The 12,340-nt window shown below is 37.4% G+C and overlaps 1 protein-coding gene across 1 annotated transcript in view; it reads left to right on the top strand.

The window, feature by feature from the left end:
- Window positions 1–6,058: 6,058 nt before the first annotated feature.
- TMEM245 (transmembrane protein 245) overlaps window positions 6,059–12,340 on the top strand; it is a 77,480-nt gene continuing 71,198 nt past the window's right edge. Inside the window, exons 1-3 of the mRNA XM_009280195.1 lie at window positions 6,059–6,205; window positions 7,447–7,548; window positions 8,505–8,612. Coding sequence (XP_009278470.1) covers window positions 6,118–6,205; window positions 7,447–7,548; window positions 8,505–8,612 — 298 coding nt within the window. The 5' untranslated portion in view covers window positions 6,059–6,117. The remainder of the gene's footprint in view (window positions 6,206–7,446; window positions 7,549–8,504; window positions 8,613–12,340) is intronic.

Genomic DNA, 12,340 nt, shown 5'->3' with positions numbered 1-12,340 from the left:
GCCTACTTAAAAACAGGATGGGGAGGGGCAGGGAAAGACTTGAGATGTTGATAGTGTTTTCTTTTCCACCTTCGTTTTTCCCTTCCACACCCACCCTCAGTTTTGGGAGAACCCACTGTGAGGTACCTTTCTTGAAAAGGCTTAGGAGCTTGTTTAGATTTATATGCATGAACTGCAGCCCCAGGCGCTAAGCTGACACTAGCCTTGAGCCTAATGATATATGCTACATAAAGTTAGGGGTTTTTTTGCTATTTATGTGTATTATTTGAACAGAATGATAATTCTTTTTCTACCACCTCTGAAAGGAATGATTTTTACGGAACTGTCCAGAAAAATTTTAACTGTGCTCTCTATGATAAAGCGGGAAGGTGAAGAAGTTGCGTATGTTGAGGAGCCATCTCTTGTGAAAGTGTCATCATGAAGCATGTCAGAGGAGTGGTGCTGTGTCTGCAGGGAATTTTATGTGCTCTGAAAAACCTCTTTCCACAAGTGAATCTTGAAAAGTTTGATTTCTGAATAGCATTTTTATTAACAGGGTTTCTCGTAAATAACTTTTGTATTAAGACAGGAAAAGTGAACTAAAGGAGGAGCATTTTCAACATCCATAGCTGCAGTCTTCTGGATATCTTGGATGTAATGTATTTCTTTAAATTCACAGTGAAGGAAGTGTTGCAGGACTCATTGAAAATACTTTTAACCTGTGTGTGGCAGTGTTGATTTTGATGGTCAGTTCCCCCCTGCCCCAGGATTCTAGTTATAAGTTCATAATTTTGTCCCTTCAAAAAGGGGTAGTCTCGCTAAATGCCAGGCTTCTGTTTCACATGGTTTAGCAGCCTATGTGTGTTAATGCCAAAGATATCTACATGGATATATGTCACAGCTGGGGGTTCCAGAAGAAACAGAACTGGTATGCTGTTCTAGTCTTTTGGACTTAGGGCAAGGAATAACTGAGTCTGTCAGGTTTATGCTTACTTGGGTTCACTTAGGAAAAAAAAATCAGGATGTCATTTACCTGCTTAGGTAAATGATGGCTTCCTTAGTGAAGGGAAGAGGTGGTTGAGTTTACTCTGAGGTGGGCAATGGTATTATCTGTGCAATTAGTTGGTTTGGGGTTATTTTGTTTTAGTATCTGTTTGACAAAGACTACCTCCATGCTGAATGAAGGGCAGTTATGCTTTCTTCATTCTGCCAAACTCTACACGTTGTGGAATATTTCCTCTTGTGTACTGTGGAATATACAGTAAAGCCACATGGAATTAATATTGGTTCTGAAAACTGGAATCAAAATGACATTTTCATAATTACTCACCTGCCTCCTTATTATCTTTTTTATGGTTTAGAAAACGATTTTCAAATGAACAGACAGATAAAGAAAACACTGTGGTGTTCATAATGGCAAACACAGTTTGGCTTTTAGCAATGCATTTAATGCCTTGTGTTGCTTCATTTTTCAAGTCCAACACTATTCTGCTCAGCTTTTGTGGTAAGTTTATTTTCCTTTGCCAGCCTGCATTGCCACTGAGGAGGAAGAGGTAGAAATAATGAACTGCTGTTATAAGGCCACTCCTTCAGCCAGCTTCGCTCAGTGCAGCACTGTTCTAAAAGTTTGCAAAAGTGCCATGTGAATGTTTGGTCAATGTTTTTAAGGATTTCCTATTTTAAGAAAAATTAATGAAAATCTCTATTTCCAAATGAAAATTTTATTTTTAAATGTTAAAGGGAAGGGGTGAGATAGTTATGATTTTCTTTTTTTGTCCCAACCCTGAAACAAACTGGAAAAGAGGAAACTATTTGAATTGGATCCACAGTTTTATCAAACAGCTTTAAATTTAAATCTCAATTACAAAAAAACCAAACAAACCAAAACAAACCCTAAAAAACTTTGCTGTATGATTTCCAAGTGGAAAACAGCAGCCTGGAGAAAAACAACACTTTGAAACGGCAAAGGGAGAGGGTAGAGCTACAGCTAGAAAATGGAAGAGTTGAAACATGCCATTTGGTAGGTCCTGACTTGTTAAAAACTGGAAACTTTTGGAAGGTTGGCAGGGCATAGATCAAAAGAGTTATTCTAATCAGTCTTCACTGTTGTGTTTACCATGGGGTGGTTTACATAGCAGGTAGGAAATGTGTTCACTGCTGGATGTTGTGTTGTTGGGGCAGCATTCCGAGGAAGGCTGCATCGTTCCAACAGCTGTGCTACCAGTGAGGAGCAGTTCTTGCTTATCCCATTCCTGACATACGCTTCAGTTGCCCTCTTGTCGGTGCCTGTCTTAGCTCTGTGAGCCTGTTTAGCTATAACTGAATTAGATTATAAACTCTTGGGTTTTTTTCTGGATAGTTTTTTATCAGCTTAGGGAGCTTGAGCTGGCTGGCTGAATGTCAAAGCTGATGTGCAGGAGAGGTGGGACTGCATGACTGGCAGTGGGAGCGAATGAACTGCCGCTTTCAGTAGCAGTGAGCTATTAAATGAGCTCATCGGTAAAACCTCTCCCTTACAGATTAACTTGCTGATAGGAAAAAAAGGGAGCGAACTGTGTGATTAAAGAATTTTACTCTTCAGTATAAATCAATACAAATGTTGTCGAGAGTTGAGTAGTGAGAAAGAGTTTGTCCTCATTGAAAAATTATGCCAAAGCCAAAAGAATGTCTCAGACTTTCAAATTCTCTCAACTTTAACTGGAACTGGAAGCAGACGTCGAGTAACATTGGTGATATGGTTATGCTGATAAATCCTAGACTTTCCAAAACTGAAATTTAAAAGAAAAATCAAAACACTGAAGCAGATGCTTGAGCTTAACATAAAAGCTGCATCTTTCTATGGTGTAATTTTCCCTCCAGTTGGCAATTTAAAGAGAACTGAAGCCCTTCAGACTTGCCTAGACATCTCGAAATCTGGCCTTTTAAATTTACCACTGTAACTCAAAAGTGGATGCTGAAATCCAAGAGGTTGCACTGCAGTCTCACAGCTATTTATTCTGGGAAGCAGGCAGTTTTACTTCTTATGCCTAAAGGCAAAACAACATTTTGTTCAATTTGCGAGGGGTGCTACAAAATGCAAAGGAGATGTGAGAAATGAGGTCTTTGTTGTCGTTCAGACAATGAAGATAAGTGAGGGAAGGAAGAAGAAGGAAAGCTTACAGGATTAAACCATCCTAAAATTCTGATATATGGGAGTTGTGCATGTCTGTAAATATTAATTGTGATTGAATAGGCATTTAAAATCTCAGCGTATGTGGTGGAAGTTAGGCATCTGCAACTGACGTCAGCTTGATAAATAAACAGCTTATGGTATCTAATGCATTCTGCAATATCTGAAGTGTATGTATTAGTTACCTGGTTAGCTGTATACCCTTATAAATCAAATTTATAGGCATTTTGGTTTAGCATGGAATTTGTATTCATTCTAGTTTCAGTGCAATAATTACAGTAGCTTAATTTTAATGAAAGTAGGCAGTATCTTTTATTCTTCATTTCCATGGTGTCAGTTGTTGAGATGGACATGTAATAGTAAAGAGGCTATTAATATTTTCATTGTCTTGTAGCCAAAACCTTTGGAGACCATTCAGAAAAACAGTGGGAAAGTTATAAACCTGCGCATTTAAAGGGTTACGGGGGGGGAGTAGAGAGGTGTGGTGGGAGGGGGGGGGGGAAGAGTAGGCTGTTGCCAAGTTAGTATGGGATGAAATCCTAGTCCATGTCATTTTAAGTTAATTTGCTTTGTCAGTTGCTTTCAGCTATGAATTGTTGGAAGTAGGCTACCCAAGTTAGAGAAGTAGGCTACCCTAGTTCCCATGCAGTGTATTTCTTGCAGCATAGGGAAGTGCATGGCTGTAACATTAACTGATAAGGAACTGATTACTCCATGGTGTCACTGAAATTAAACCTCTTGCACCAGTTGACTACATAGTATTTTTTACAGGGGTTCAGAATTGTTATTCTTTGATTTCCAAAACAAGATGACTTGTTCATTTTAAAATAAGCTATTTCTCTCTATTCAATAGAAATAAGAAATACTTTTACTTGGGTCATTTGCTAAGCTTTTAGAAATGAGAATTGGTGAATTATTGTCACTTAAAACACACAAAAATATTGAATCCTAAACCCTGAAATGCTGGCTTTTAGTTCAGCTACATGCATGGCTAAAAGCAGCGCAACATGTTTTGCTTTGTTGGCTGCTGAACATAGGCTTGTGCCCTGTTAGCGTCCTACTTTTGGAGTATTTTTAATCAGAAAGTTTAATCCATTGAACTTACTGAGTCTCCTATTTGTAATTTGTCATTAAATTTAAAAGCCAAAGAGAAAAATTCCAGCATCAAGGCAAATTTATCATACAAAGGTGTTGTGTGGCTGATGTTAGGAGGTAGGATACCATCTTCATGCTGAGTTCTCTTGCAATTACAGTTGTGCTTTAATATGCCTTGTGAATTAATTTATGTTACGAGCATATACTGTTAAAGGAGTGCTGCCCTGCATTTCAGGTCAAGTTTTTTTTGGTTTTGTTTGTGACTTTAGTCTTAAAGTCTAAGAGTTGTGTTATTTTTTGACATTTGTCTTGAGCCCAAATTTGGCCATAAGCATTGCGCAGCTCTGTTGATGCAAAACTAGAGATAGATAGCAGTGAAAAGTTGGACTGATGAGCTTTGATGAGAAAGATTAGCATGAAAAGGGTATACATTTGTTCACATTTTCTAAGTGATTTTAAATTACCTTGTGTGTATGAGCGTTCTCTCTGAAGTTAATGGGGTCAATCACTGCTTGTCTGCTGAATTGGGTACAATTAAGAATTCCTCTACACCAATTAGGTACATGGGAGTAGTCACACAAACCTGCTTTTCCTAAAGACTGTTGCCTTTTTGGCATGAGTCATATAGTGCAGAATAAAGAGGTGAAAGCTCTTTCGGTGTGTTCTGTCTAATTGCTTGTTCTGTGTCTCTGCCAGTGCATTCTTTCTTCTTACAGTGACATCTGATTCAGCAAATGTTGTTAATGGAAGTTCTGTTTAAACTTCACTGGGATTTATGGATTTATAAGTGTAAATTTGAAAGTGTCCTTAACTGGTTATGGATAGGGAATATTTGTTGACTTTGGGCCAGAAATGTCAGATGTTCTTTTTTTTTCCCCTAATTGGCCAGAAATGTCAGATGTTCTTTTTTTTTTTTCCTAATTTTTTTTTTTTAAGAATGCAACACTGAGGTTTTATTTTTACAGGTTTTCATACCTCTTTTATTTCACATATTCTGCTGAGTAGCAGCTTTCTACCTCCTGTTGCCTCTTCTGGTTTCTGCTTTCTTCTTTTCAGCATTTTCAAGCTCAAATTCTTCATCTCAAGATTCTTCATTAGAACTCCCTATTGTGATTATCTGATGAGCAGAGTTGTAGAAGGCAGTTGGAAGCAGCAAGACCAAAATGACCACATCTGCCTCTTGATATGTTGTCACGGACATTTTTCTGTCTCTTTAGTGTTTTTAGTTAAATATTGGATAAAATTAGGTGTCACAAGTCATTTAAAGGCATGACTCTTTTGTGGACCAACACTGCTGAGGAACAGCAGTTTCTGTTGTGCTTCCTAATGGCTATCTTTGGCTTAAAACCCCCTTTGTCTCTTTGGACTGGAACACAGGACCTGGCAGGCTGTTCTGTGCTGGAATGAGTGGTGCTCTGCTGGCTCTGTCTCCCTGTGGCCCCACTGGTGCTGCTGGTGGCCCTGTTTCATTTAGGTTCTCACCTTTCAATAGTAGTTCCAGAGTAATTGCTTGGTCTCAGCTGCAAAAACATCTTCCTTCAGGGTTTGTATCCGGCAAAGCGTGTATACCCCCTCACGTTAGAACCATACTGAAGGCAGGCCAAAGGCATGTCTAGCCTGTCCTTACACTTCACACGAACTTTACATTTCTCTTACATGGAACAAAAACTCTTGTCATTAATTGACACTTCTGAAATGTAGGCTTCTTAAAGAATTAGAACCTGACTTCAGTTCTCTCGATATGGCAGTTAGGGGTGCATGCATGTATATGTGTACACACACATCAAAATATAGCTGTATTGTACTCGTGTGTATACATACCTGTGTGTATCTCTTTCTTAAAGATATGGACGTTGGTAGTTGGTTACCTGCTGATGGTTTCATTCAAGTGGAATATAAGCACTGAACGTTACTTGAAAGCAATCTCAGTCCCTGTCTGGATTATGCTGCTCTTTCACTTAGGTGAGTAACAAGAAGTTACTATTCTAGTACATCCACTGGGATTCTGTTGTCTTGCAAACAAAGCTACGCACTTGCTCTTCTGCTAAATCTTTATCATGGAGTCTTAGCTGAGATGCAGGCTGTTTTCTCTGCTCAGTAATTCTGGCTGCATGTGGCCAGCAGGGAGCGTTGGAGTAGGGAATAGGAAGGCATCAAGATGCTGAGCAACACGTGTCTTCCACTCCTCCTGCCCAGTTTGTACTTCCCAAGGTTTTCCCTTATTTGACTCACAGACCTGGTACTGACCCCTGACGGTGGGGAAGGGCTGGAGTCACATGTGGGTGGATTTAGACATTCACTTGTGATGATTTTTAATATTATTATTTTCTTGAGAGCCTGCCATTAACCAAGGCTGAAGCTGTAAAATGCATTTAATAGTAGTAATAGAATTTTTTTTTTTGCTTCTATCAGTAATCAACAAGCATGTTGATATGATATCAACAATATCAAATAAATTTGCCAGTAATCTATATAATCTGTTAATACAAATACAAGATTATAGTAGTCTATTAGTGTTTTATTTTACATATTTACTGTAACAGATTATCAGATTATATCATATCGGAGGTTATGGTGGAAGTATCATGCAAATAATAGAAGACTATCATGATGGAAGGTTTCACAGCTTGCTTCATGATTTACTTTGCTTTAGCAGCAGGTTTCAAGGATTGTTCTGGCCATGTGGGGACACTTTCCTTAGGTTTTAAGCTACACATAATAGCTTTGCCTTTGGTTGCATTTTGACAGTCTTGTATTTGTTGAAAGTACTAGCTGAAAAGCCAAAACCCAAGAAGGCACTGCTTGATGCCACTCTGTGGAGATCTAACATAAATACAGATTTTTGGGGGGAGCTTGGTTTGTCTCTGATATCTAAAATGTTTTTATTTTGTGTGTATTTTCATGTAACTTTGCATGTTGTTTTTAAAATTGTTTTCTAAAGAATATCAGCATAGTTTAAAGTCACGATTTAGGAACAGTAACAACTTGGTTTATTCATTGAGAAACTTGTTCACCTGTTTTTTCTATTCTTCCTTTCCATGAATGTAGAAAACTTGTTTGCTTCATGACAGTTCTTAGCTTCTGCCCAGATTGTTCTTGGTTGATGTGATGACTTTCTTGGATTTGCTAAATGTAGAGTTTATTAATGGCGTATTTTTTCTTGTTAAAAAAAAAAAAACAACAAACAAACCTGTATCTTTCAGCTTCTGTGGCAGGTTCCTGGAGAATTCCTGTGTTTCTGGTTATAGTTGTTCTGATGACTGTAGGCATGTTGCATGAACAGCAGAATGGGAAGGAGTCTTCTGGTAAGAAATGAGTCACTATTTCTTTTATTGTTGGAGGCAAAAGCTCTGTAAAGTCAAGTGAAAGAATCTGGACTGTATTACTGTAAATTCAATATCATACGGATTGCAAGAATTTACCATAAGATTTTCTGTATGTTTATTTCAAAGTGGTTTATGCATGCTGAAGTTAATCTTTGATTCTTTACAGAAAATCTTTGTGATGGACTGATATTTGTTTTCCACAGCAAAGTAGTGACTCTCATTATCAAGCCCGATTGTTTAAGTTTACAGAATCCAGTATGTAGTTTCAAGCATAAAGAAAGCCCAGGAAATTTGAAATCAGAGGCTAATTTTGAAAGAAATGGGCAATATGGGTTTAGTAGCTCCTATAATATTGAGTATGAGAGAAACAGACGACTGCATCCAGCTAGCTTCTTATATCCAGTCATTCGTTTTTAAAATACCAGTTTCTTAAAACTATGGTTTGTGTTTCGACTTTGAGAAAAATAGGGTTTGCCTGTTGTGAGTCAATTTTGCATGAAAGCAAATGTCAGGTGTTCCTTTCTAGTACTAGCTGTACTATTATTTTGGGAAACTTTTTTCCTGTCTTGCTGTTTTAGTTTTCTTAAAAGGCATCATAATCTTGGTTAGTAAAATTGATTATCTGGTATAGAGATTTTTAGATTAATCAGACTGCCAGCAGCTGCGAATTACTTGGTCGGTAGCAGTTTGTTAGCAAGGAAAGTGCTAAGCAAATAACTGGTTTTGTGTTTTGGCTCCAGGTGTATTGTAATACTAAAATTAACAGCACTCATTCCTGTTTGATCATATTGACTACATATAACACATATTAAAAACTAACAGTGTCTATCCGTATAATTTCTGTTGCTTGACAGCTTTGGTGGATATCAGGCAACAAATAAAACATTTTAAGACTTAAGCTTTTCTTTATTTACATATACGTATATATTTTACAGGGGCAGAGCTTCCTGGTCAGATGATTTCCATTGCTGCTTCAACAATTGCCATGGCAATTTCAATGACAGAAGATGAGTCCAATAATGAACGTTCCTCACAACCCTCAGGTGACTGAATACTCTGTAAGAAGACATTTGAATTTGCTCTAAAGGCATGAAATTAAGGAGGGAATTAAGAACAAATTTCAAAATTGTCTCTATCCTCTTCATCCTGTCCAAAATAGCACATTTATACTTACCTTGTGAAACAGGTTTATCTGTTTTTAAAAATGTTAAGACGACAATAATATAAAAGCTATCTTTCAAATGATAGTTTACATGGCTGTCTGTGCATTTAGAAGGCCTGACTAGAAGATTTTCCCGCCCCCCACCCCCAGAATGAGGGCGTGTGTTTTTCCTATTCTTTATTTTTAATTTTTTTTATTTTCCGTAGCCTTCTTTTGATTTGTTGGCAGTTACGAGATATAACTGGATTTCTGGACGAGGTACAGACAGACTGGAATAACTTTTGTATACATCACAGTGACAAAAAACCCCTTTGTTCTCTGTTTAACTATGGCATGCTCAAGGTCTCCTGTAGTGAGTTTACTTGACATTGTAGCTTGAGTCATGATACTTTCACTTGCAATAACACAACTAGAAATCTGTAAGAAATGGCTCAAAAGAGTTGCAAAGAAGCTGTTTAGATGTCCATCACTGGTTTTGAACTTTACCATCATTTTTCCAGGTAGGCCTCTGATGGAATGCAATACTAGAAAAATAAGCTATTACGGACATCTTTGGAAATTGAAAGTTTTCATCCATTTCCCGCAAGTAGACAAAACAGGTCATTCAACTTGACAGAATGTGAACTTCCAAAACTTCTTTTTGAAATTGGCTGTGTCTAAGAGTCATCTACTTCAAGACAGTATGTTCTTAATATCGTCTGTAATGTGTAAATTGTGCTCCAGAGGAGGAAACATAGTGATGGTGCAGGAGAGAATGCTTTGAGCGTGTGGCATTTAAAACTTCTGTCTAAACGCCACCATTCGTGAAACTAAAAAGTTACTTCAGCCACCAGGTGAAATGGTGTATAACAAGCTCTTCAGAAATTTTTCGATGAAATGTAAACACACTTCCTAATTTTCAATGTGTCAATGTAAGCTGTACTTGAAAACATGCTTCATTTTTAAATATAAAAAGGGAAGCTTTAGACAACTTACTCTTATCTTTGTTTCTGCATTTTACGTGACTATCATCAAAATAAATACAGAACCCTACGGATGTATGTCCTGAGTTTGAGAATGGAGCATCATGGTGACAGTTCTGTTACATTGCTGTCTCTAATCTTTAATTTTGGAAATGGGATTATTTTTTTAGCTGGATTTTGGACATCTGGTCAAGCAACAGTCTCCCACAAATGTGCTATGTAAGTGGTTGTGTTCTTGTTTGTTGCTTGGGGTTTTTTTGTTTGGGTTTTTTTTTTTTAACTTACACACTGGTTTTAATTTTTTTCTGTTCTTTAAGACAGTTTGTTTTTCTGTTTTCAAGTTGTAACCTCTCTTGGCCAAAAGAAGACTACAGCAGTTTTACAAAGGTGTCTTCTATAGTGAATGTTTTCTGACTTATTTTCTTGAGACCAGAGTTAACCAGATGGTTTTTTGTCTTGCAAATTCTGTTGTTTTCCTTCACAGCAGGAAAAGAACAAATATGGAGTTTCCTGTTTACTCCTAACAATAGTTCATACAATTTTCCAACAGTCTGTTGTGAATTAGCATTTTATTCTGTGATACATGTTAAGCATCCTTTTGGTCATCGTTGGTTTGGATCTTCTATGTGAATGGTGATGAAACATTATTCTTGTACAGCAAAAGGATTACCTGCAGGGTTGAGAAACTGCAACTCTTTTGGTTTTCCTCTGCAGTGATTTTTGGATATTGTGTCATCTTGCTTTGGAACTTGTAATGTAACACACATCTATTTTATGAGAAGTTTAAGATTTTGAAAGTTTTCACATCTTCAGGCAGGTGGATAGCAGACTTCAGGAGGAGATCTTCCTTATATCTATTCTAAATATGTCAGTGGTTGTCAAGGTTGGTTAATTGTCAGTAGCAATAGCAATGCATATACTGTATTAAAGCAATTATAGAACAATCAATGCTTCATGTTTTTGCTGTTCTCCTTACACTTCAATTTTTTCCATGAAAAAAACAGGAGGGGAAATAAACTGTATTGATTTTATAGTTTTTTATGAACACTCAGGTTTTTCCTTATTTTGTTGCTGAATACTGGTATTTAGTGTTGGGGGTGAGGAATTTAATGATACTGGTGAAGGTGGTCTAACTTGTTCTTCCTGGTGTCCCAAGAATTTCCAGAGTATACAGCAAATAAGAAGTCCGCAACTTCAGAAGCAGATACCACTGCAGTATTTTGTTAGCTGCCTTGTAGGCAAGATTCTGTTGTCTTGTTGGTTTTGAATATGATAGATACTGAAATCCTTAAATGTAGTCAGGCCTCTTACCCTCCCTTCCCCCCCACTTCGTTTACTTAAAAGGAAAAAAAAAATCTTTTTCTCTTGAAATTACAGAAAGATGTGGTTATTCATGAAGGGGTATCTTCATCCTGGTGTTCTGAAAGACTTTGTCATTAATAATAATAAAATTACTGTTTCATCTAACTCTGAAGATTTTATTCTGATACCCCGCTCCATAGAGATACAGACACTTGCCTTCCTGTTTGTGCTGCTGTTCCTTTTCCTTTTATTTAAGGAAGGGGAGGAGAATAATTCAAAACGTTATGCCAGCAAGAAGTTGACTTGACAGAGAACATATTGTGTAAAGAAAAGAACAGCCTGGAAAATTGACTTTTTTGTTGTTTTTATTATATTCAAATAAGTACCATACATTCTGATTTTGCTAGAATTCTTTACCAGGTATTATGTTAGCCATTTGGGAAAGACTGTCATACTTTCATTAATTGGAAGATAGAAAGGTGTTTTTCAGGTTTCATCTCTAAAAATATCGTGAAGCCCACTAAATGGGGTTTTACAGAACCTGAAGTTACGCTAAATCAGTATTATGATAGCCCTTTTTTTTTCCTATTTGTGTTGACAAGGCACTCATGCCTTGGTTTGCAGAGCATATCTTGCCAACAAAATGTGGCTTTTTTCATTTGCAAAGTTTGGTGGGTTTTTTGGGTGGATCAACTTTGTGACCTGACTTATGATACAGTCATCTGAACGGCAGTTCTGATGCTAAGGAGTCTGTGTGTTTGTCATGGGGAGAATACTGCGTCATTGGCAGTGCCAGTTTAGTTTGGCTTAAAGTGCTGCGGAACTGCATTCTGAAAAAGCTCTCTTGTCTTGGGATCCCCTAGGAGGTTTTAGTCTTAATTCTTTTCTTTCCCTGTCAGCTCTTTCCCATCTGTGTTTTGCATTCTGTGTCCAGTCTGCTCAAGTTAATAGGGAAACTGTAAGAGAATGAGGCAGTTTAATTGGTACTACTCTTAACGTTACTGTTGCTGTTATTTAATTAAGGTTTTCTTCATTGCAAAAATATGTTGATCAAATTTTTCATTATCAAAAGAAGGAATATTCTTTTTTCTTTCATAAAAGTGACTCTACTAAGGGCTTTTGGGGCAAAAAGTGTCGGATAACTTTAATCTTGAGGCATAGATTTCAGCATATTAAATTGCTTTGTTTTTTCTTGTCATGGTTTAACCCCAGCCGGCAACTAAGCACCATACAGCCACTTGCTTACTCCCCCCCGGTGGGATGGGGGAGAGAATCAGAAGGGTAAAAGCGAGAAAACTCGTGGGTTGAGATAAAGACAGTTTAATAGGTAAAGCAAAAGCCGCGC

Source organism: Aptenodytes forsteri, unplaced genomic scaffold, assembly GCF_000699145.1.
Source record: "Aptenodytes forsteri isolate BGI_AS27 unplaced genomic scaffold, ASM69914v1 Scaffold114, whole genome shotgun sequence".
Classification (NCBI taxonomy): domain Eukaryota; kingdom Metazoa; phylum Chordata; class Aves; order Sphenisciformes; family Spheniscidae; genus Aptenodytes; species Aptenodytes forsteri.
The sequence above is the reverse complement of the archived record's forward strand: the minus strand, read 5'-3'. Positions and strand labels throughout refer to the sequence as shown.